The 27,104-nt window shown below is 34.5% G+C and overlaps 1 protein-coding gene across 2 annotated transcripts; it reads right to left on the bottom strand.

Annotated features, from left to right (window-relative positions):
• Positions 1-918: 918 nt before the first annotated feature.
• Positions 919-26,815, bottom strand: Abp1 (Actin binding protein 1). 2 transcript variants are annotated; one of them, XM_089633224.1, is made up of 9 exons: positions 26,608-26,815; positions 21,258-21,429; positions 18,734-18,971; positions 16,450-16,547; positions 15,037-15,203; positions 8,790-8,954; positions 7,709-8,337; positions 7,420-7,515; positions 919-7,059 (listed from the first exon to the last, which is right to left on the bottom strand). In XM_089633224.1, the coding sequence occupies exons 1-9, from the start codon at positions 26,688-26,690 to the stop codon at positions 6,905-6,907; spliced, it is 1,803 nt and encodes a 600-aa protein (XP_089489350.1). In that variant the 5' UTR covers positions 26,691-26,815; the 3' UTR covers positions 919-6,904. The 2 variants fall into 2 exon arrangements, with proteins under 2 accessions (XP_089489350.1, XP_089489351.1); XM_089633225.1 differs by lacking the exons at positions 919-7,059; positions 7,420-7,515; positions 7,709-8,337; ... (3 more) ...; positions 18,734-18,971; positions 21,258-21,429 and adding an exon at positions 24,009-26,407 and having other exon boundaries at positions 26,608-26,731.
• Positions 26,816-27,104: the final 289 nt, after the last annotated feature.

The raw sequence follows: 27,104 nt of genomic DNA, 5'->3' as shown, positions 1-27,104 counted from the left end.
GGAAAACCAAAGGAAGATCACCGATGCGTAGAAATGATCCAATATCACTGGCAACTGGGACGTCGGTGTTCTCAGCTCTCGCGGCGCCCCCAAGGGTGGTGGAGCCTTGTTGACCAAAGAAACTGGAGTGGTCATTATCCAACTTGAGACGGTGTGTTTTTTTTACACTAACCCCAAACAGGAAGCCCTGAGGAAAATAATTTCCCTTATAGCCTATGTCATCTTTAGGGTTGGGTAGGAATCTAGGGATCAGTATGTCCAGGAGTGACAGACATATACACCCACTGCGGTGCAAGGTGATGGGTCGAGAGACCAGCTAGAGTGGTCAAAGGGTCTCCCCAAACCAACCTCTTCCGATCTGGCACGCCACGCAGCTGGTGGGCGCAGGCCCATCCTTAACACACCACACCCTATGAACCCGGGCACCCCTGCTAAATCACCAAACATACTTTACTTACCGTTTTGGAAGAATTGAGGCGTCGGTAGAGTGTAAACTCAGCATTAATGTAAGTTCCAGCATCAGCAAAATAGGCAAAGCAACATAAACATTTATTATTGCCATAATAATAAAATGAAAATGCATTGATTTTACTTATAAGGTTTTATTTCTTTATCTAAATTATATATTTGACAAATACTGTATGGAAATATTTATAAAGGTAAAAATCTAAAAAGGTTATATAAATTCATTTGAAACTGCACAATACACAAATAATGCTTATCATTATAACGTATTAATTGAAGGCTAAAAAATATTTAAAAATAATAAATTGCATCTCCACTAGAAATTCTCCATAACTGTTTTTTGTAAGTTACCAAAATGAATTTATATACAACAAAATATTTAAAAGTAAATCACTAGGGTTACTAATACAAATTATACGTGAATATTTTAAAGAAAATCATCTATTACTCTATTTTTACAGATTTTTTTACGAACTAAGACATTATTTTTAAGGTTGGTCCTTTAATCAATAAAAAATATATTTTACATAACTAATGTTCAATCTCAATTTCAGTAAAATAAATGTGGGTAAATCAAATTAGAAATTGTTGACCAAAGTAACTTACAATTAGTAATTTTGAACCAAACCTATTGAGTAAATTAATTTTGGCAAATTGCTAAGCAAAAAGTATATGTGAATTTTTTCTTATATTGAGATAATTTTGAAATATGAGGAAATAAGTAAAAGGATTATGGCCTTTAAAAAATTACTAGATACTTTAGGGATAAAAATATATACACATTTGATCGATGTTTACGGAGGGATATAAAGTAAAATGGTGGTACAGCCAATGACATTACAAACTACATACAGACATGCTGTAGAGATCTCAAAAGTGCCAAGCAAAAGACACGGTAGTTGTGTGCTATCTCTAACAAAATTGTGTAAATGTGTGTCAAAATGTTCTCATGTGTCATCACATTCCCATTAGAAAGTGTCCATTACATGGTAAACGCGATTAAAGCCAAGGAATAACATTTCCTTCATAAATACATGCAAATTACTTATTATTATAAATAATACAATTATGTATATTGATTGTTTCCTGAAGATTTTAAGCGGCATTAGAGAAAGCGAGATGGCGAATGTAGCAACACATAAGTATAGGAAGGACAACCTACTGGCAGAAGGTCGTCTCATACAGCATTCCATATTCGTTGTGTAAGCGTATCTTGTAATTTCAATGTAGAACGTACTATTTGTTGAAACTTTTAAATACGAAAATGCCGCCCGATCCTATATCTATTTCGTTCATACATACAATGAGCAGTGTTTAATTTAAGAATTTGTTACTTGCCACTTTTGTGAAACCATAACTAGATGTATTGTAATATCATTGGGTTAGCTTTTAAGAGCAACAAAACAATGTAAGATAAATTATATTGAACACAGTTTAGGCATGGGATTTCTTATTGATGTACGCATTCACAGACCTGCATAGTGTTTCAAGGTTACTTTGGGGGACGTTGGATACAATAAACTGGATTTTATAGTAAATATACTATTGTTGCATTGAATACTATATCTTGGAACAGTGAACTACATTTTATAGTAAAAGAGTTGTGGTAAATATAAAATTAAACACATACTATATAGAATGAAGTACATTTTATGTTAGGTATTCATTGAGAAACATTGGATAAAACAATATACAGTGTTTTCCAATAAGAGGTGTTATTTTGAATAGCCCGCTATTTCGGTAGATGTTACTTTTGAAGCTGTCATTTTTTGACATTTGACAAGCAGAAACTACGCCATTAATAAAAATGGAACGATACACGCTTCAACAACGCATTGAAATGATTAAAATTCACTTGAGTGAATCAAATGCAAATCATCTTGAGTGATGAGGCCCATTTCCACCTCGGTGGCTTCGTCAACAAGCAAAATTGTCGCATCTGAGGCTCGGAAAACCCAAGAGTTATTGTTGAAAAGCCTCTTTATCCTCAACGTGTGAGTGTTTGGTGCGGTTTATGGTCCGGCGGAGTCATTGGACTTTACTTTTTCGAAAATGAGGCTGGAGCAACAGTTACGGTGAATGGATTGCGCTATCGAGAGATGAATAATGATTTTTTATGGCCGGAATTGGATGGTATTGATCTGGACAACGTTTACTTTCAACAAGACGGCGCTACGTGCCACACAAGCAACGAAACCATTGATCTTTTACGATTGAATATCAAAATAACACCTCTTATTGGAAAACCCTGTACATGGAGGAACCTTGGAATGAGTGTCTTGGCTTTTAAAGTACATCAATCACTCTCAATTCAACAAACTTTGACTGATTGTTCTGTAACAAAGGTATTTATAGAATTATATAGTGATTCAATATCAGATTTATACATTATATTTCAAACTCTGATATTTTATTATAATATTTTTACACTTAAGTACAAATGCTTTGTGTTTTAATGTTATGAGCTTGAATTACGATGCAAAATGTGTCCACTCTATCCTCTATTCCAACTCCCAGGTCATAAAATTTTCATAGCACATTATTCAGTGTACTGGAAATATTATAATGACCACAATATTATACTTTTATGTTACAACTTTACAATGTAAATTCTAATAAAAAATTAAGAAATTAATTTGCTCTAATAGAAGTACAAATGTATAAAGCTTGTGTCTCCACGGATGAAAATATTCTAGGGCAGTCATATTTAGTGAATACTTACATATTTTATGAATGTTTAATGTGACCTTATAACTAAAATGTCAGAAGAATGAATGGATAGAGAAAATACGAGATATAAGCAAGCCTAAACTCAGTAAGAGTCGGCAGTTAACAATAAAGTATATAATGAAAGAAAAAACTTAATTTAATAGCACATTGTTACACGGAAAATTTAAAAGGTTCCCCCATATGAAGTTTTCATCAATAAAAACAAGTGGAAAAAAGTTTAAAATTGTGTTCTTTATATATATTTATAATGGAATTCCACCACGAAATAACAGTTTCAAATATTAAAATATTAAGTTTTCATTGTTAAGAAGTTACATATTATAAGATTTTCCCACGTATCTTTTTTTAGTCCCTTGTAAAACCTAATAAGAGAGTTTCACTGTACAGTGAAACTCACATTTATAAGGTTTTTAAATTTTTTCATTCCCTTGGAAAACCTTAAAAGAGATTTACACTGTAAAAGGAAAATACATTTACTAGTTTTGTGCCTTATAATCATTTGCCTCACACAAACTTTGTTTCATATTTGTCTTTTAGAATCGTTAGTAACCGAGTGGGCAAAGAATCGGGTTCACACCCAGAAATTGCAGGTTTAATCATCTGCAAACTAAGCTTTAAATTATGAAAGTATGTAGAAGAATTCAAACATTGTAGTTAGGTTATTCGTGAATTTGCAAACCCCGAGGAATGTTTGTCGTAAAAGTTTATTAAAAATAAATAAAAAAAGTTTGAATATAAAAGTGTTGCATAAAGTTTTATAATATACATTTCAATTTTTAAATTATTATTTTCGAGATTTAGTGAAACCCTATTATAAGGTTCAGTTTTTTTTCGATCTTCTGAATAACCTTATTAGAGATTTTCACTGTAATTAATCTTATAATCTTCTTGAATATGATAGATTTAACATTTAGAGTACATATTAATAGAACCGCAAGCAAAGGAGGATGACATGAATGAAATGAAAAGCCTTACACAAAGCCTACATTTAATTATTTATAATTAGTTGGAATTGGTGTTTCAATTTGACTATTTCTATAATATTATTTTATGAACAATAATTACTGAGAAACTCTCTAGGAATTTAATGGGACACGAGCGATTTGGGTAAATATGTCCCGAAACACACCGACCACAATACATACGTACATATTTTAATAATAACATTATTGTACTACATTTAGACAAAATACTATACATTCATAAAGACTGTTGGTCTCGAAATTGAATCACGCTTACTCAGAATTCAACTTTGGAGATCTCTATGTTTGACAAGCAATGATTTATTTTTATGTTAGGAGATCAAACATCAAGCGTACAGTAAAACCCACTTATGAGTTTTAAAGCATATTGGAAAGTATGGTTTTCAAACCATATTTTCCCAGATAAGTAGTTTTTTGAAGTCCCTCGTTTAACTGCACATATTTTTACATCCTGTAATAATCATTAACGCAGTCCAAGATAAATCCTATTGAACATTTGTGAAAATTGTGTAAACATAATTCAATTTGGAGCAGTCTATAATATACTTTTGAGTCAACATGCAAAAATGTCACACAATGAAACCCACTTATAAGGTTTTCACAACAGAAGTTTTCATGTTTTAGAAGTTTTACCGTCCCTTGAAGACTGAAATAAAAAAATTGCCCTATTTATACCACAATACGGTTTTCCTACATAAGAAGTTAATTTTCAGGTCAATTGGAAAAGCTTATAAGAGAGTTTCACTGTATCATTATCAATAAATTTATTTGTATTTGAAACAAAATTAAAATGTGAGCTACGATTCGACGCTTGTAAAGATTGCATCACAAGTACATATCTCCATCTTTAATGAGCAAATAATCTATACTAAGCATTAATACATAAAATAATTTATTTTTATAACCAGACGTTTAGACCAGTCTTCAATCGAGGCATTCTTGGAAATGCATTCTTCAATTTGACGAATTTGAGTTTTAGCACAAAGTTTATCATAAAATATATATATACTTACAAAACGAAATTGATGCAAAAAATCTAAGAAGCTGATTAAACACATTATCATAAAGTTTTTGAAACATCGCACTATCTTTTCGTAAATTAAGAATGGGTTGGCAACCTTACATACAAACTAGAGAATTAGACTAGCTAGAAATTGTGTTAAGCATTATAATCTATGCATATAATACATTTTTTTTATTTATATAAAATAATATTGTAGGCATTAGTCAATATAGTAAAAATAATCTAACAATGCAATCATCACGAATTTGACAATTTTTTCAAATTATTGGCAGCTTAAAGTTTACTAAAAATATTTTTAAAAGTAGAGTAAAATGTCAATCTACAATATTTTATAATTTCATGTTTAACAGACTGACACAGTTGCAAAACATTGGACGACATAATAGAGTAAATATAATAAGCAAAGGTTTTTATGTCACTAATACAGTGAAAACAACTTATAAAGTTCCCACACAGTTTTCATGCTGAATAAGTTTTCTTTGAGGACGGGATCAAAAATGGACCGATTTATCCCACATACAGGGTGTAACAGGATATACCTGCCAGACTTTATCCCACATACAATGTGTGACAGGATATACCTGCCAGACTTTGCCCCACATACAGGGTGTAAAAGGATATACCTGCCAGACTTTATCCCACATACAGGGTGTAACAGGATATACCTGCCAGACTTTAACCAGTGATTCCTGAGCTTATTTGGAGTAAAAATGTAGATGTCAGTTTGCTGTCCGACATCACATATGGTTTTTCCAAATAAGAAGTTTTGATCCACTTGGAAAACCTTATAAGAGAGTTTCACTGTATATATATGTAATACATATTTAAGAATTGATACAAGAACATGTTGCATATCTTTATGTCTACTTTATTTTACATGGACAAATATTTTACATTCAGCACCAGTCTCACCCCTTTTGGAGAAATTTCTAATCATACAAAGTTTATTTCAGGACCACAAATCAAAATATAATAGATTGAGATTTTACTATAACACAATGAAATGAATATTACGAAATGCTGTCTGAGATATTTTAATGGTAAAAAATTGCGATTTTTGTATGATTTTATGTGGTGCTGACATTGATCATTTTGGATTTGTTTTATTATTATTGCAAAGTACTTATATCAAGCTATCAAGTGTTTAGGATTCAAATGCTGAATTATTATTGAGATAGAATTGGTCAGACATTTTAATAAGATAACAATAGTTTTCCGATTGTCATGATATCATAATTCACCCCACAAAACCATTACAAAAAACCTAATCAATACATAAAATATCAGAAGTTGTAAAAAGTAAACTCATACAGTAAAACACTCACATAAGGTCACTGACATCAAATTTTTTCATACAGAACCTGAAAATTGAGTATTCAAAATACTCTGATGTAGAATATGATTCAATTTTTATTTGTTATTCAAAAATGTTTATTACATACTTAGACAAGTCCGGCTTCTTTGAAAGTGGTGAATTGAATTTGAGGCAAACCGTAAAAATATTGTATATGATACAATGGGGGTCCCTTTGGCTAAAAAAAAAATTTGTTTTGTCCATTGAATAATCTTATAAGAGGGTTCCACTGTATTCACAAGGTTTAAAAAAAAACTCAATGATTATAGATTAGTTTTAGTTTGGTATAATACGAGCGAGTGATATTGTTTGAAGGGTTCGGGGTCTGGAGTTAATGATTGGGTTGGTCTAATGTTTGGGTTTGCAGGGCAACACTTCCACGTAGTTGGCGGGGAACAGGCCAAAGACGCCCTGAGGGCCCAGGCCCTGCCACCAGCCCTCGTCGATCTGATCGATGTGACTGATGATGTCTCCCGGGTCGAAGGTTATCTCCGACTCATCGGCTGAAAGAAAACATAGAAAAGTTAAGTTATTGACCTCTCCAGCTGGACTCTCTAGACCCATCGCCTTGCACCGCGCTGGAAGGGATTAATATAATACACACTAATTCCTAGATTCCTACCCACCCCTCATACCTTTTTCTTTCCCAAATCTTCCTCTCCTTTCCTTAAAAATACCTTCCACATATCATCTCTAAAGATGACATAGGCCCTGACGTAAATTATTTTCATCAGGGCCTTCTGGGTGGAGTTAATGAAAAAAATAATAATAATACAAAAAATACGGTGGGCTGTAATTATTATTGGCGCACATGAACTGTAATCTGTAAAATGAAGACAAGATATAAATTACAAAAGAATTACCTGCTTGGTAATCATAGAGGGCTCTTGCTGTTAGTCCTGGATCATCATCCAGGTCCTGGTAGATTCCATCATCTTCAAGGGCCTCTGGGGAAACATCTAAAACAATAAATAAACCATTTTAATTCTGTTACCATCTTCAACAACTAAAATATAAAGGTCACAGGAAACAGAATGTAAGAAAAACAGGTTGGAAAAACAATAGCTAACAAAATTTTATTGGTAGAATTAAACTGAGGGTGCTGTACTGTAGTCCCCCCATAAACAGGATAGGTTATTAGGGTGTACTTACCATCAGGTGTGCTATTTCCATTGGTGTGTTCATTCCCATCCTTATAGTTTACATTCTCAATCACCGTATTCTGTCTGCTCAAGTCTCCGTGCTCCTTTCCGTCGGAACTGTCTGAAACATTGTTCTTACTGTGCGGCGACCGCTTTATAGTGCTAAACTTGTTATCGCTGTCGTCATCGTCGAGATCATTGCTGCTGGATGTAGAAACGGAAGAATCGAAGATATCATTTTCTAGAATATTCTGCTTGATGAAATCTTCGTTTTGAGGGTTTGTGTGATTCGGGCTTCGATTCAGTTCTTTTTCTACTGCCGCTGCAGTCAATGGTTCTTCTTTAATTTCGGGAATAGGCGGTTCATTGCTTGAGGATAGTGAAGTGAATTGAATGGGGTTAATTTCATTCGGACTGAGGTCACTGACGATTTGAATTGATTGTTGGATTTGCGAGGGGCTTTCCAAGCTTAGTTTGATCTTATCTATGTTTTTGATGGGACTAGTTTTGAGTGAGGTCTGCTCCTCCGGGGTTAGTGCTTTCGGCGGCGGCGCGTTACTAGCTTCGGCGCTCTGCGTCAGACTGTTGATGCGCTGGGAGACAACAGAGTTGCGAACCGGCTTTTGAGGAATGAAAGCTCTGCAAATAAATATGACAAAAAAGGGAAATTAAAAGTGATACATATTATTTTTAAGAAAGCGCAGGTACCTCCTTGTTATGGGCAGCAATTTATTAATAAATAGGTACATATACATAATGAACAGCTGACATTTGATTATCATTCTGTGTGTGATGAAGTTTGCAGCTTTGCAGCTCAGATCATTCGCGGGCAGCATACTTTATGTAATCTCACAAAAGGTGTGGCTATATCTGTGTATAGATATACTTGCTGGATCACAGGTATATCTATTTTTTTAAGTTCAGTTTTTAAAGAACCATAACCAAGCTTCGTAACTAAGTGTGAAAGCTCTTCTTCAATGGAAACCTTATGCGCATTTATTTTAGTTTAGCGGTATATTCTTAAAGGTGATCAAAACACTTTCAGATCAAGGAAATCTATAACACCAGAGGAGAAATTAGACATGGCTTACTTGTTGTTCATCTGCCCTTGCGAGGAATTCTGTTGGAAGACGGCCCGGGCTGCGGAGGTTGAGTGGCCGATGAGCTCCTTGGCCTCCCGGGACCTCTGCCGCCGCAAGGCCTCACTGGTGTTCACTCCACTGCGGGAGGCATTCTCTTCCTGCTCTTTTAGAAGTCTGGAAGAGAAAATATTACATCAAATTAACAATTTTATAATACATATATCGTCACTTTGGTTTGACAAGGTTGTAACCAAAGATGTAAGAATACAAGGAGATATGCTGTGAGGTATGCCTATTCTATTGTCTATTGAGCGTGATGTTAATGCGGAAAGAATTCGTCGGAAATTAGTTGCTTTTGTGTTGTCACTGAGCAAAGTTCGTCCCTGTTTTATTCAAAAAAATTTCTTGTTCAGCGCAAATTTGTAAAAATGCGACACCCCAAGTGAACTTCAAAACAAATTGAGTATTTCACCAGTAAGTACAAAATTAGAATACAATATCAATTTTTAATGATTTTTCAATGTTTTTATTGACGTTAGCCCCCGTACGCTGGCTGCAAAGCTATCCTGGCCAGTAAATCAAAGCTAGTGATGGGACGCGATTACGTTTTAATACAGACCATCAATATTTCAAAATACAATTTTTTCAAATGTACTATTTTTCTTGATAATGTGTAAGTGGTAGAAAAAAAGGCAAATGTTTTGCTTTTCAAATACAAAATATTATTACCCATCTTTAGTTTTTACCCATGAACATTGATTAGAAAAATGGAATTTAAATGCATCTTTTACCATCTCCCGACGTAAATAGTTGTTTCTTGTAGTAATCAGCGCCCTTGAGGTGATTTCTCACGAAAACGGCGCTATATAAATTAGCCAAATATTAAATATTAATGGAATTAAAACAAAGTGTTTAAATAATTTGTGCGTCTTAAGAAGTAAGCTGATTAAGGAACTTTACCCCATTCAGCTTCACAACCATTGAGGATGCCAGAATCTCACTGTCTCCAGGTGGTTGGGAGCAGTCACGCTTGTGCAGTTTTCACATGAAAATTTATTATTTATTTTTGTTAGGTAAAGCATCTCCCGGACATCCTGCATATTTCAGTTTTTATGTGTCGTAAATTATACTCGTAGAATCTTAAAATATTTCAGATTTCCAAAGGAAGGAAAAATGGTAGAAAAATGGATTGACGCAACGGGGAGAAATGGAACCTGCTTTCCTACTTGCGATAGCATCATTTGCTAGTTTCAATTTGGCCAAAATTATTTTAAACCAGCAACAAAAATCGGAGACTTTTTGCATGAGCTGTTGCAAACTACCACTTGATGATTCAGTGAGTTTTTTAGTTTTATAAAGCATATTTTTAGTTTTTGAGTTAAATAAGAATTATGTAAATTTTTTTGTTATTTACAGGTCTCAAGTGAACCTACAACCTCTAAATCACCCACTACAGTGAACTCACACTATTTTATCAATCTAGCGCACCTGATATAGGTATTCAATGCATTCAAATAAGGGACGTTATAAAGTACTTTCTGGTACCCAAATCAATTTATCAAAAGTGACATTTCTAGCATTAACTCCCAGATATTTGAGAAGAGTGTCCCGGCAGGGGTTTGTTTATTTAAACAAATCTACAGTTTTATTTAAGTACAGTGTCCCGGCGTGGATTTGTTTAGTTTAATAAATCTAGATATTTAAGAAGAGTGTCCCGGCAGGGGTTTGTTTATTTAAACAAATCTATTTAAGTACAGTGTCCCGGCGTGGATTTGTTTATTTTAATAAATCTAGATATTTAAGAAGAGTGTCCCGGCAGGGGTTTGTTTATTTAAACAAATCTATTTAAGTACAGTGTCCCGGCGTGGATTTGTTTATTTTAATAAATCTAGATATTTAAGAAGAGTGTCCCGGCAGTGGTTTGTTTATATGTACTTCCCCACCTTCCTCTTCCCCGTCTCCTTCCCATCTTCACCATTGTCAGCCTCACAACATACCCTAATTGGGTATACCATAGTCTGACTGGCTCCAGATGGTTGGGAGCAGATGGAACTCTTTTGCGGTGATCAAATACAAAATAAATTCAAATAAGTAAAAAATAAAAAATGTCATTTTATGGATTTTTACTACAACAAAAACACATATTACGTGCGTTATTGTGATTAACATTAATGGCCAAAACAAATAAAAACTGTACGGAAGAAATTTATTTATTTAATTGTGGGTATGAAACAATTGTTATAGGTTGTTAAGCTAAACGCATCCAGAGTCCAGATCGCACTAAACTTATTCCTTTTTATCTGTTCTGAGAATAAGAACTTTTATCAAATGAACAGTAAACTTGAATGATTTGATTGAAATATCAATTTTTACAACGATTTGTGTCTTGCAAACAATCAATCTAGCCTTTGTCATTTATAAGTATTGGTAATAGCGCAATAATAATTTGACAATTTTTATAGCGCCACTTTTGTGAGTTATCACCTCAGGGTTTGGAAAGGACGGACACTTTAGCGTAGCATAAGCGAAGGCATGCAGTAGTATTGGCCACTTACAGCATATCTTCTCATGTTCTAATATCTTTGGTTGTAACTTAACATTACTTTATTCTGAGTTATGGAATTCCAATCTAATTTCTTATAAAACCTATAACAATTGCCAAATTTATGGTTTTATCTAATATATGGTATTTTAGTTCTTCATTATAAATGAAAAACAAATTAAATCGGATGTATAAATTTATATTCTAGATTCTAGAACATACCTACTTGTGAAGTTGGAAACTTGTTCGACCAGCAAGGACAGAATATTTTATTTTACAAGGTTCTAATTTTCCTTTGAACCTTGTTCAACTTTTTGTGAACAGGGTTTTTGTGTCTTTATTTTCATTACATATTATTAATCCTTCAGGCCTCATATTAACCGTTATATTTCTTAAAGATGGTGTCGGAAATTCTCACAGTTTATGTGCACTTCCACTTCTCAATAAAAACTAATTAAAAGGAGAAATTTCAATAGCAATAATCTTTTCTATTTATTCTCGTAATTCCTCCAAATTCATTTATAGCAAGGTTCTGGGCACTACTACGACAAGATAATGTCAAATAAAAAATACAAAGTTCTGGGCACTACTACGACAAGATAATGTCAAATACAAAGTTCTCAGGATAATTTGTTTGGTTTTGGGAACAAACAGCTACTACCCATAGAGTCAATTTGTTTGCAAAGTGTCTGATGTTGAAACTTTGGTACATTACTAACTTTGTTAATACTTAACAGAATGACTTCAACATTATTTTGGATGTAGATATGAGCTAAAGAAACGGTTTACCATTCAATGGTCATTTTGATCCAAAATGACAGTTAGATCCTTGTCAAACCAAGTGAGGGTATGTAAATTTTGTTTAGGAAAAAGGCAGAAACCCTCAAATTTTGTAATAAATACTGCAAGGAAAAGGGTAGTCAACCTCCTACTCTGTATGTATCTAGAATAAAAACCAGAAATAGTAGATGTGTTCAACTGGAAGGAATATAGTTACAAGAAGGCTATATGTAATAACATACCTCAATAATAACTAATGTTAGCATAATACAGTAGAACCTCGTTAATTCGAAATCCACGGGACATCAAAAATCAAATTTCGAATTAACGAATTCCCACGTAATTCGAAATTTTATGAAAAAAAAAAATAAAAAAATACGCCGAAAATCGATTTTCTCGGCCGCCTCTTCAAATCCAGGTGGTATTTTAGTTGTAAATTCGTATTAAAACCAATTATTTCTTTATTTTCGCGGCCGATTAACATATCGGCGGGCCCTTTAAATTCAGATATTCGCAATAAATTCGTAAAAATGCTATATATTTACGCGTAAATCGAGATTTCGTTGCCAATTTCGGTCGCGGCCTACCCTTTAAATTGAGATATTCGTAGAAATACGATATATTTCCGCGTAAATCGAGAATTTCCGGTAATTTTCCGTCGCAGCCGGCCCTTTATTTCAAATAGCTGAATTTAAATTCGTAAAAATACGATATATGTCCGCGTAAAACGAGAATTCGCGGCCGTATTCCGTCGCGGCCGGCTCTTTAAATTCAGATATTCGAAATAAATTCGCAAAAATACGATATATTTCCGTGTAAATGGAGAATGTGCGGCCGATTTCCGTCGCGGCCGACCCTTTAAATTCAGATATTTGATGTAAATTCGTAAAAATATGAAATATTTCCGCGTAAATCGAATTATATCGGCAGTTTTTCTACGCGGCCGGCCTTTTAAGTTCAGATATTTGAAGTAAATTCGTAAAAATATGTCATATTTCGGCGTGAATCGAAATTTTTCGGCCGATTTCCGTCGCGCCGTATTTTTTAACTCGGATATTCGAAGTAAAGTTAGTAAAAATACGATATATTTCCGCGTAAATTGAAATTTCGCGTCCGATTTCCGTCGCGGCGGGCCCTTTAAAATTCAGATATTCGAAATAAATTCGTAAAAATACGATATATTTACGCGTAAATCGAGATTTCGCGGCCGATTCGGTCGCAGCGGGCCATTTAAATTCAAATATTCGAAATAAATTCGTAAATATACGATACATTTACGCGTCAATCGAAATTTCGCGAACGAGTTTCGTCGCGGCCGGCCCTTTGAATTCAGATATTTGGTGTAAACTCGTAAAACTACGACATATTTCCGCGTAAAACGTATTTTCTCGGCCCTTCAAACTCGGATATTCGAAATAAATTTGAAAAAGTACGACATTCCAGTGTAAATCGATTCAGATTTACAAAATAATAATACTAATTAGGACGATGTATAGCCACGTAAAAATACATTTTTCGGCGTTTTACCGCCACGGCTGACTTTTAGATTCAGATTTACGAAATATTATGATTTATTTTCGCAAAAATCAAATTTTTTCGAATTACACGAACAAATTTTCGTGCGCGGACAAAAATAAATTTCGAATTACGAATTAACGAATTTCGAATTAAAAAAAATTTTGTATGAAAAAATTTTTCAGCGGAAATTTTTTTGGCGAAAATTTCGAATTACGCGTTTTTTCGAATTATCGGGGTTCGAATTAACGGGGTTCTACTGTACTACATATTATTCTGCATTGTTTCCATATAATTTCAATAGCAAACTTTACTTTAAGAATTCTGTTGCACTAAATTATAGTGCATATCACATGAATGTAAAAGCCAGTATGATCGTATAATATAAATAAATAAACATATTCATATCGAAGCCATTTCCATCGCCTAGCGGCAGAAAACTATCTACAAATGGAATACATTTACAAACAGGCCTCATCCCGCCATAATGACTGTACTGTTTGTGATTTTACCACAAATAGTTACATACGTTGGTGAGGAAGAATGGTGAGATAATTTGGCAAGGAGAAGAGTCCATCCCGCAGATTTAAACGTTAGTAATTACTTATGGATTAAGATGAAAAAATTCCATATTGTTAACCATCAGCCCTTCCTAGAATATTGAAATATGTATATATATATATATATTTTTTAACTCATTCATGAAACATTTTTTTGTTTCTCTTGCAGTTGAATATTATAATGGAATATAAGGTGGAATAGCGCTGTCACCGAGCTACTATCTACTACTAATACCATCAAAGCAGCAGAGAAAAATGTGAAAATTAATGAAAGCTATGCATTTGGTGTGTATGTAGAAATATAAGGCGAAGCGCCACTGTGCGTAGACGAGATTGGCAGTAGTATGGGTAAACGATGTTGGCGAAATTTTCGTGTGCGCGGTTACATTCTTTCATATGTTTCTATCATTTATGATGTTGACATATTAAGTTGTAACGACATTTCATTTATAGCCAGTTTTGTTATTGTTAGAAAAACAACAGCTCCCTGAAACTTTATCTTATTTAAAAACTATTTTTAGACCTGTTAATTCAATGTTAGCGATGTTTCATTTGCACAGCTAGCTTTGTCATTGGTGCACAAATTCAGTGAAAAAATTAATAATTTAATTATTCGGTTATTTTCATTCAAGTCATATTAATTGACCTATTTCATACAAAACTGGTATGCGAGCGCTATCCAACTAGGGTTAATTAATGTTCATTGGCTTATGTAAATTATGTTGACCTACATTTCTACAAAATGATTCTTCTTTGCATATTGTGAAAAAATTTACAAGACTATTTTTTTTTCCAATTTGAATATTATTTTAACATCTTCAGCACAAACAGTGGTACCATTAGAGTAAAGTTGACTCACCTCTGTGTTTCCTTGTGATCTTCCTCCCTCCGCCGAGCGATCTCTTGACTGTGTTCTGCCGCTCTTCTCCTGGCGATGGCTTCATTTCTCATCTCCGCTGCAGTCTCCCTCTCGGTAGCCTCGCGGGCGTCTCGCGCTTTGATCTCCTCCTCTGCCTTGTTACGCTCCTGGTATTCATGATAAAAAAATAGTTCCATGACAAAACAGAACAGTGGTAAAATAGAACATTAAAAAAGTGAAGAAAACTTCAAGAACTAACAAAAAACCTTTATCATGTTCTCTTCTGTCACTGTTCTGTTTTATTCGGTTACCATAAAAAAATCAATCTAATTCTGCTATGTGGTATTAACGATTGTAACAAACGTGTGACTGACATCTCATATGAGAGATACAGCTTGAAAGAGGGACAAACTCAACAAGACAAACAATTACAGACCGGTCAGTGGTTGAGTGGGCATAGCGCTTGGGTCTCACCCGAGCGTCACGTGTTTGATTCCTCGGCTTGATTTCTGTGGTGGTAGTAGGAGATTTTCAAACATTGTTGGGTTATTCGTAACCCGGGAATGTTTGTCTTTCTTTATTTAAAAAAAAAAAAAAAAAAAATTGGGATAATACATTGCGAGAATTACAGTCTATTAACTATTATTCCGCTAGCATAATATCACAATAAATTCTTAATGTAAAAGGCCATCATACAAAAAGCAAATATTTTACATGAGAATAACTTTAAAAAGAGTAAAGTAAAGGTTGACCTAGGTTTGAACCTTGAGGAACAGCATTTTGTAGGAAAATGGGTTCAGTTAAAAAATACCACATATTTTTTGTGTAAAGCATCTATAATATTATTACTCTAGTTGCTAATAATTACACAATTAATAAATATATATCGCATAACTAAATTAATCCAGTTTAAAATATTTATGTACATAGATAGAGGATAAATAATAAGGAATGATAATTAACATATACATAATAATAAAATGACAATTCTCTCAATGCTAATTTTATGCAAGTCTTTCCATTCATTAAAATTCTAGTATGACATGATACATGGTAAATGTCAACAAATGTCACCGCCCACACTCCATTACCAGCCAGAAATAGCAGAGAAGAGTGAATATTCAAAGCAAGATAATATGTTATTTCTTTTATATTGATGTGTTAGACTTTGAAACGTTTCACAATTGTTATCATTTTTCTTTTGGAAAAAATAAGAAAAACTATTTCTGAGCATGAATTCATAAATATAATTTTTTTTTTAATATTACTATGGACATTAGAAAAATGTTATGAAAGTCACCTCGTATTTAGTATAAAACAGAAAATCCAAAACTATATACATATATATAAGATATTTTGTTTGTTTAATATTCATAAAGTTGCTTTATGGAATAATAATTAATATTTTCTCACCTGAAGTCTTCTTATCTTTTCTGCTGCCACCCTTTTCTTTTCTTCCTCTTCTTCTTTAATCCAGAATTGGTCCCTTTCCTTAGAATTTATTTCTTTTCCTGGAATCAGAATTGAATTAAGTATTATTATTCACCCTGTGAGAATATTACCTAATAAATAATAATTGAAAAATTCATGTATAAAAAATTCTGTTCACTGGATAACAATAAGTTCAAGGGTCGAATCAAGTCAAGGTCATGGCAAGAGTCAGGTTATGTCAAGATTCAAATCATTTCAAGAGTCAAGCCATGGCAAGAGTTGGGTTATAACAAGAGTCAGGTCAAGTCGAATCGTATTACGTAAAGAGTCGGGTCATGTCACAAGTTGTGTTATTTCAATAGCCAGGTCATGCAAGAGTCAGGTCATGTCAAAATTGGGTCGTGTTGAGAGTCGGGTCATGTCAAGATTCAAGTCATGTTAAGAGGCAGAACCCCGTTAATTTGAAATCCACGGGACATCATAAATCAAATTTCGAATTAACAAATTCCTACGTAATTTAAAATTTGAAGGAATAAAAAATTGCCAAAAATCGAGATCCTCAGCCGCCCCTTCAAATTCGGGAAGGTTCTTCGGAGTATATTCATACTAATACAACTTATTCCCGTGTAAATCGAATGTTCGCAAACGATTATAGCCGCGGTTGGTTCTTCCAATTCAGTTATTCTAAGTGAATTCATAAAAGTACAAAACTTTTTCGTCGGAAAACGAAACTTTGCAGCTGATGATTAGCTTCGCAGCCAGCCCTTCAAATTCAGTATTCAATTAAAGTAAATACTTATAAATACCACGCATTTCCGCGTAAATAAAACTTTAGCGGCAGATTGCCATCGCGACCGACCCTTTAAACTTAAATATTTTAAGTAAATTCGTAAAAATACGGTAATATCCGCACAAATCGAAATTTTACGGCCGATTTCCATCTCAGCCGGCCCTTAAAATTCAGATATTCTAAATAAACTAGTAAAAATAAGATATATTTCTGCGTATGCAATTTAAATTCAAATATTTGATGCAAATAAAATTTGATGTAAAAATACAACATATTACCGTGTAAATTGATATATCTCGGCCGATTATGCTCAGGTCAGCCCTTCAAATTCGACAACTAAACAATTAGACATTCCTTTTTACAAAATAATAATATGAATTAGGACAATGTATAACCATGTAAAAAGACACTTTTCAGGCGTTTTACCGCCATGGCTATCTGTCAGATTCAGATTTATGATTTACTTTCGTAAAAATCGTTTTTTTTCACGTCACAAACAAATTTTCGTAAGTGGACAAAAATAAATTTAATATTAGGAATTAACGAATTTAGAAATAAAAAAGAATTTCGTATGAAAAAAAATTCTGGGGATTTTTTGGCGAAAATTTCGAATTACACGGATTTGCGAATTATTGGGGTTTATTATGTAGAATGTAGACAGTGTAGTTGTGTATATATATCACAATGGAATGCATAACACGTAGGTCACATCACGGAGGGATTTGGTTGCAAAGGCGAAGGCTTCTGATGTTGTTGTAAGTTGGTATGCATCACGATGGGATGCGTGCATCTGGTGGTGAAGATCACGGATCTTCATGGGCCCTCAGTAAGACGTGGATCAGTCCTCGACGCCATGCAGGCGGAGGCTAGACGAAAGGTAGGAGATGCAAGTGAGGCGGCGCGCGGGGGGTGCGGTGACTTATTGAATACTAGACTGAACTGATTTTTAGACTGGACTTTCTGGAGAGTTCATACTCGAAGTAGGTCGAGGCCGGAGATGCATGTTGGCCTCAGATGGCCGGCGTGCGGCGACCCGTATTGTTGATTATGTCGAATCAGATCTTGTTAACAGTTGAGTCATGTCAATAATCAAGTCACGTCAAGAGTCAGGTTATGTCAAGAGTACGGATAAGTCAAGAGTCGGGTCATGAAAAGAATCGGTTCATGTAAGAGTCAGGATCAGTGGCGGCTCGTGACTTTTGAGTGTGATAGAGGGCTAAAGTTTGAAAAATTCGACATTATTGATGTTATATATTACAGCTTTTTTCGAAAATACAGTTTGTCCGCACAGATTTAATGAAAAAAAAAACAGAATTTTCAAAAAAGAAGAAGTTTTCAGCTACAACATCAATAATACTATTTTTTGTAATATTAGCACTCTAGTACACCCAAAAGTCACGAGCTGCCACTGGTCAGCACAACGGAAGAATACGTATAGTGCGAGGTATGCAGGTAAAAGGTTAGTCACGTATTTACCTGGAATTACCCTATGATAAGCGGTCCCGACCGGTCCCGTGGGTCCGGAGTGATCTGAGCGAGGCGCCTTGAAGCTGTACGCTGACCCCGAGTTGGCCACCTTGTCTACTATGATCTGTGCATCCATGTCCTCCTCTGTACGCGCGTTGAAAGTCAGGTGCGCGCCGCAGAACAGCGACGACACCTCCCTCAGGTGGTTGGCGCATGTCCCCTTTCTGACTGTGGGGGCTCCCTCACCCTAGAAATCAAGAACAGAAGAGTGACAATACAGAACAGTGACAAAACAGCACAGTGACCAAACAGAACAATAACAAAACAAAACAGTGACAAAACCGAAGATTGCAAAAAAAATTTAAGAAAAACCTAACCTAACCTATTATTCTTATTGTGTTCTGTTTTGTCATTATTTTGTTTTATCCGGATATCAACATAGGTGCTTATGATCCTTTAATATATCTATGTAGATATATGTATGTACATTTCATCAAATATTATTGTGTGTATGTTGAAGATTTACAATAGCATCCCACTAATCTGGCACCAGATTACTGAAATGTACGGAAAAGGGATATTCACTTTGTGTGTATTTATGCTATAATCTATTGGGCTTCTGCGAATTTCTTATCTCAGATAGTGCTGTAATTTATTAGAAGTGCCGTATCTTTGAAATGCTGGATTAGAGAGGTTTGTAATGTAATGAAATAAAGTGATATTTTGTTTGCCTAATCTTTATTACCTAGTATATTTTTATTTAAAAATTTAAAAAAAATAAAAATTACGCTCCTCTAAAAAAACATTTATAAAACTTATTTTTAATTATGTGAGTACCGCAAGAGTCCCAAGCTGCCGGAACCAGTGGGACTATGGCGTACCCAATTTGGGTATGTTGTGAGGCAAGGCGAAGAAGGAAGAAGGAGAAGCCAAAAATATGTTTCAATAAAATGACCTTAAATAAATTTAATATGTTAACTAGATTACATATCATTTTTTTATAATGAAAAGCTGTATAACATGAATGATTATACGTTTACACAATATTATGTTGTAGACTTATCATAATGTGAAAAGAAAAAGATTACAAAAAGGATTTAATAAATAAGATATCTATCTAGATCTAATTGTGCAAAGCAATCTGTTTTTACTAAATCTTACGGACATTCATGCTATGAAGAAGTTCTGATTTGTCAATACATTAGTAAATTTTTTGTGATATAAAAATAATGATTGATCACAAATAACTCCGGAACAGAGGGATTGGAACTGTCAGAGGAAGGAAAAAAGTAGAATGCAATACAAATGAGATCCCTGAGGTGTATGTGTGTTAAACCGTTTATGACTGTATTGGAGAAGAATGCAAACTGAGTAAAACATAATTAACAAGATTATGAAAGTGATGCTTATAAAGAAGGAGGAGGAACATGCCATAATAAAGCGAATTAAAAACAAGTTAGGCTATGCCAAGGAATGAAAGACAGAGTTGTATAGCTTTCCAACATCTCTGCCGACCCCTGCGTGAAATGGTATGATGGTAAAATTAGTCTGGAGAATGAACAAAAAAGAATGAAAGAAACATTAATCATACTATGTAGTAAGATTGAAGGTACTACAGAAATATATTGTATGTAAATTAATTTGATGTAATCTTTTCAATATTCTGTTGCGTCTTTTAAGAACTATGTACTTACTCAGTAATTACAAACAACCTTATCTAAAAAATTTTACAAATATTAAAGATTGCCATCAAGGTGTGTCGAAAAAATATTTGTACAGAGATAAACATGGACATATAAAGGCGCATTCATGAAATTTTATCTATTTTGACATTGGATTCCTATTCAAGGTAGAGTTTAAACGAAAGTATTGATATAAAGGTAGCTAAAATGAAAAACAACATAACCAAATTTCAACATTTGGTTAGTGGTTAGATGGGTCGTGTTCGAATAGCAGGTCATGTAAAATATCTGAATAGCCAGATAATTCCCAACCTTCCTCTACCTCTACTCATCTCCTTCCCTTCCTTACTCCCTTCAGCCTCACAACCAGGGTTCAAAAATACAGTTAAAGGATGAAAATTATCTTTCTAGAGTTGGTATTGCTGTATGAGCATTTAATAATTGTTCACAAAGTGAAAAAAAAGCTTATTTTACAAATGGTTAACAGTTGTCATCAATGGTCAGAGATTTCCACCATACCGAGGGCAAAGTAATTTTAAAATGAATTCCAAACGTACAATAGCGAGACTTGACAATACCCAAGGAAATCCCAGTGAAGCTAAAAATGGAGAAACACGGGAATATCCCAGAAAATAAAGACACATATTAAATTATAAATATCATTGATATTATATCGGCAATAAATACCACTATGTATATCGTGTTATATTGTGATATATGTAATTCGAACCCTGCTCCCAACACACCCCAATTGGGTAAGCCATAGTACCGCTGACTCCGGCCAGTTGAGATGCTTGTGCAGTGTTCACATTAAAAATAATAATTATTTAAAGCAATGATTTGGTACATACTTGCCAATTGACCAGAACATATTTGGAAAGGCTTGTTTTGGAGTCATCCACTTTGACGAAAGCGTACATGATCTTGCCACTGTTGAGATCGTCCGTGAGTTCTTCGATGCCGCCATCGCCCTTGCCCTCCACTCTCAAGTCGTTGGTTTGCCCTTCATATCCAAATAACGCCCTAAATGAAAAGAAGACAACACTTTTAATTAACTGAAAATTAACTCCAAAAGATTAGAGGGTAAACAAGTACACGTATTGTTAAAAAAATTCTATGGATGTTTATAACATATTCTATTATTTTCTGTGTTGTCATATTTTTTATAATCTTCCTCTTAGATAATCGACACAAGGGAGATGGGTCATAAACCATTATTAGCATGAAACCGCATGCACAAAAGTGTTACCAACTTTGTTCACACGTACTACTACAAATCGCATCTACGCACAGGGGCGGCTTGCACTTTCTACCTACACATCAAACGCATAATTCTCATTACTTAGCTGCTTTGATAGTCCAGTTTGGTCGTAGCTTGGCGACAGTCGGAACGCTTCCATGCTATTTCTTCTTGTGTTTCTAATATCAATGGTATTATGAACTTGTTAACAATTAGTCAGACCATGTCCAATAAATATGTATTAGTTTGTCATCTCATAATTTGTTGGTTTATTATGTACACCATAATAATATAACAGTTATCATGCAAGTAATGATCAAGATTAAGAATGTGCACTTGAGGTGAAATACTGCAAAACTGGAAATTTTTCAAATATCTTCTTCCATTGTCTTCTTTTAGCAGAGGTTGGTGACAACCATTTTAACAGTAAAGATCCTCTGCAAGACGAAAGAGAGAAGGGGAATGAAATCACTGTCTAATTTCACACATCCCTAGATATTTCCTTACATAATAAGTTGATATTTGAGCTTTTTTAAATATTAATAGAATATTATGGCAAAGTTGCAGTCTGTCTTTGAGTAGATAATATGCAAAGCTAGTAAAAATATTATTAACTAACTAAGTTTCTCCGCAGGGATAGCCAGAGAGGATGGACCGCCAAACAACTCGTTCTTGGAACACATTCCTTTCTTCATTCACCTTCATACATACTCTTCTATTATTCTGACTTTTGACATGGTCCAACTCAAGTATCTGGTTCACTGGATCATACCTTGTCTTCCTCGGGCGTCCCCGACTTCTTCTATCATTCTCATTTGCATCATATATTCTCCTTGCACTCCTTTCTTCGTTCATTTGCTCTACACGCCTCTGAGTCAGCCTTCTTTACAGATGTCCACATTTCTCACACGATCATACATGGTTTTACTACACAGGAATACCTCAGGGATCTGAGCATGAGCGTTCTAAATAAAACTGTAATACAAAAATGTCATAATGCTTTATATTAATTGTTTTTAAGTTTAATTTCTATTAATAAAAAAAATTTTAAAAGTCATAATGCTCATTTATCATTTATACAAAATAAAATAATACATTGTTCATTGTATAAATTTTGATTAGGAGGCAAACCCATTTCCTCTAATAAAGATAATGCATTCTTTCTTCTTATCTAAATAAAATAAAATTAATGCAGTTGACAATAACATTATTAATTCATTTCTCATTGAAAAGGCACTTTTTTGACATTAATGATAATCAATTTATTATAAACTAGCTGATGTGTACCAGGCATTACTGGGGGTCATTCTTAAGAGATAGACATAAAGAATAATGAACTTTTTTGTAGGCCTTTTTAAGATATATAATTCCGTAATACATTATTTTGACGTATCTCATAAGATTTAGCCAGCGTTAGCATTGTAACTTCCAGAAAAAAAAAAATTTACGACTTGATTACAAAACATCGACTTTTCTCTACTTTTTATTAATAAAATATGCATGTATTATACAGGGTGTATCGGCACGTACCCGACAAACTTTAACCAGCTATTTCTTAGCACATTTGGAGTAAAAAATGTTATGGGCACTTGGCTGTCCGGTAACATTTTTTTTTAACAAACAAAAAAATATTCATATTTTCACCAGATGTCACCACTGTTTTATCCTTTGTCAAAGTTTGAAAACCCACCTGGCAATATTTTATTCGAGTTTCGTTGAATAATATATGTACGTACCTACATTATCGCGCTTTTACGATCACAACGAAATGGCATGGCACCATTAGTCTCATTTTTAACTATTATTATTTAGTGTGTATGAAAGAGCGAACACGCTTTTTGACACACTTGCTAATAACAACTGTTGAACACGAGAAACAATGCCAATGACAGTGACGGAGTGTGGATTTTTTTATCATTTTTTGTTTTTAAATGACAGCATTTTTACCGGACAGCATTTTAACCACTTGGGTGTCAGAAGTGCCTGTCGGCCATGAAAAAATTCGTACCCGTTGAATGCCGCCGTGGCCGATATGCACAACCAAAACACACCTTCTTTTCATAGGGATTTTGAATTTTAAAAATGTGCATAGCTTACCAAAATAAATCTTATCTGTTTGCAATAAAATAAACAATGAGATAAGAGTTCTTTCTTTTCGTTTTCGAGCCGAAAAGCTGATATTTCACACTTTTGTAGGCAAACTTACTGGTGAAAGTAAAAAATTTATATGATTTTCAAACCCACAGTACTGTATTTATTTACAGGATAGATTCATATAATCAATTTTTAATTATAAAGAACACTTATTAAACTTTTATGGAAAATATAATAAAACTTCAAGAATATTTTCGTATTTCTTTATTATATATTTTTTTATAAGATCATAAAGAAAAAAAACATTTCTCTGAATATAAGTAGCTATTCTGGGGAAACTAGTAATGGTAGATAACATACTATTTTAAGATGATGCAATTCACAAAGACATCATTTAAAAAAAAAATTAAGTTATTACAAAAACATAATCAGCTGGAGTACGGAAAGCTGCGTAAAAATTTAGAATTTTGAGTCGCGTTCAGCGTTCAGGTTAAATGTTACATGGATTACTCAAAATATTCTGAAAAAGAAAAAAATAGCAATGGAAAACATAATGTAGGCATAACAGGCTCCACTGCGAAATTTTTTTAAAATAATATAAAAAGCAAAAATATGTAAGATTCATAGGTTAGTTTTAAGAAGGTTGTTTTGCGGCACACTCTATATTTTGTAGTTTAAATTTATGTTCATTATGTTGGCTGCCTGATTATTGACTTTGAACTCTCACCAGCTGTTCACAATGATGCATTTTTACACATGGTCGGGGTTTGGTAACATAATATTTCATAAGTAATAATAGATAACATAATATTTAGCCGGGTCATTAAAACACGTGTAACAAATTACTATATTTTTAACAGATTCATAAAATATTTTATGGTACAATAAAATTAATTTTACATAACCAAAACAGATTTTGATAACTATGAACATTTTCTAATCACTTCAGTCGGTGTGGTTTTATATTGTTTATAAACAAATTCCCGTAGTGTAGCCATGGATTTAGCAACAGTCGGGTCGCCACGGAGATGCGAGAGGGACTCCAGAACGGCTATGGCCAGGTAGGCCTCTGTTCTCGTCGGTATCGGAGTTTCTCTCGCTTTGGGAAACTCTCTTTCCAACTCCTGCAAGACCTCTTCATCTTCCTGCTCCCCTTTGACGTCCACGAAATCTGGGATATGCTCAATCTCCGGAGCCTCAATGATAAAATTGGCAAATGTTTCTAATGAGTTATCCACATTAGCAAAATCCTCAAAGTACAGCGGACAGTCCATGAAGCATTGCAACTCCGACCATTCATCAAACTCTTCAGGAATAGTTTTGATAACTATGTCCAGGCCGGTGTTATTGCCCAAGCCACATTTCAGGAAAGATTGGGAGATAACTTCTTTATCCAGGCTTCCCCACGACACGGCCATGTTCCTCATAGCATCGAGGATACTCCATTTTCTGATTTCTGTTATCGGTACACCTTTTTTAATCTTTCTTAAATAATATTGCACTAATCTTTTCCGATAGAGATGTTTTAAGTGAAGGAATATGCCTTGCTCTAAAGGAAGAAGAGTGAAAGTGAGGTCATTAGTGGGTAAGTAAAGAATTCGAATATAATTCAGGGCCAAAGCTTCGTGGTTGTGAACACTCGATCTGTCCATCAGAAGAAGGATATGCCTGTTCTTATGAGACATCTGTTTCTCCAAATCTTTTAACCACGAAAGGAAGATTTCTTTAGTCATCCAAGCGTGCCCGTCAGACTTATAATGCAGCGGGGTGTGAGGTACCCCCTCGAGGCACTGCGGCTTATTGTACTTGGCGACCATCACAGGCTTGAGCTTCTCCGTGCCGTTAGCGTTGCAGGCAACCAATAAGGTCATCCTGTCTTCAGATCTGTTCCCTTCGAAGCAAATATCTTCTCTGATTTCTTCTATTCCATCTGGCGTCAGATTGTAGAATAATCCCAACTCGCCGCAAGTGAAAATATTTCTCAAGGTGTATTTTTCCAGAATAGGTTTCACACTATCGTAACAGTTATCTCCTGTGCCGACCACTTCTGGAGCCTCGTGGACTTTGGCACTGAGTGAGGTGATGTCGTATCTGTTCTGAAAGCGCTGAAGCCAGCCATTAGAAGGCTTGAAGTCTAATCCTCTTCTAAAGGCTATTTCTTGAGCCTTTTCCCTAACTAACATTCCTGAAATAGGTTCATTGTTGTTTCTTGTCTTTTTGTACCAGGTGATCAGTTCTTTCTCCAAGGTGTGGTGTTTGGCTCCCCGCAGTCGCTTCTGCTTGTCCCTCCCTTCAGCAGCCGCCCTCTCCAGGATGGTGCGATTCTTTAAGAAGGAGGCTAACGTGGAGATAGGTATTCCATATTCTCTGGCTATTTCAGTTTTGGGCTTATCTCTAATGTCTACTGCATAAATTATCTCTAGTTTTTTGGAAACAGTAAGATCACTGCTCCTTCTGATGATCCTGTTACCATCGACCTTCGTGGTGCTTGGCTGGGTGTCCATAGCCGAGAAGCCTTTGGCAGGGGAGATTGTCCGCAGAATAAATAAAATGATAAACCTTGATTAGCAGCTCACAGAACTGTCCGCGTAGTATTAACGGTTTCTAAAGTCCGATAGAGTCCACTCACTGCACTCGGTCGCACAACAGGAGATTCACAAAGTTTTCCTGTAATAAAAAGTATGAAGTCACCGAAACTAAAGAAAGACGATTTCATTTTTAACGCGATTTTCGATTCGAGATGAATTGAAGTAATGTAGTTCAAACGCATGTTTAATAATAACTTGATGGAATTTAGAGTTTAAAAAGCCGGTCTCAATAAGAGAGCAAAGACCTTAGCCTGATCTAAACAATAACATAATTCTCACCAGTTTGTCGATGTTTTATCGTCCAGGACATCTTTCCAAGCTGCGAGCAAAGACTCGCGGTACTTATTTAAATTAATAGACATTTTTGAGATTGAAATGACACATCAATATATCGGAATTCAATACATCAGCATTGAGCATAATATAGCACTACCTATCTCAAAACCCTTCAAGCAAAAAACTCGCCCTCAATCCGACGGCAGACATCTTTGTCGATGGTGAACCAGAATGAAGTTGTAAAATGACATTTCAATGATCATAGACTAACGTGCTGTAGGTATTTTGAATGGAGCAATTCGAGAATAATTTGAAGCCGCGGTGAGAGGGAAAATGTATGAAATGAAAGGGAAAATATCTGAAAAATACCAAAACCTACTTTAAAAATTTGAAGGTGTTTTCCCAATCCTTTCTCTCATTAAAAACCCTCATATATCACTGCATTAACACAAAATATTATTTTAAAAAAATAATAATAATTCAGTTTGCACCACTTTACA

Source organism: Hesperophylax consimilis, chromosome 7 (genome assembly GCF_061612785.1).
Source record: "Hesperophylax consimilis isolate HC1 chromosome 7, BYU_Hcon_1.0, whole genome shotgun sequence".
NCBI lineage: Eukaryota > Metazoa > Arthropoda > Insecta > Trichoptera > Limnephilidae > Hesperophylax > Hesperophylax consimilis.
The sequence above is the reverse complement of the archived record's forward strand: the minus strand, read 5'-3'. Positions and strand labels throughout refer to the sequence as shown.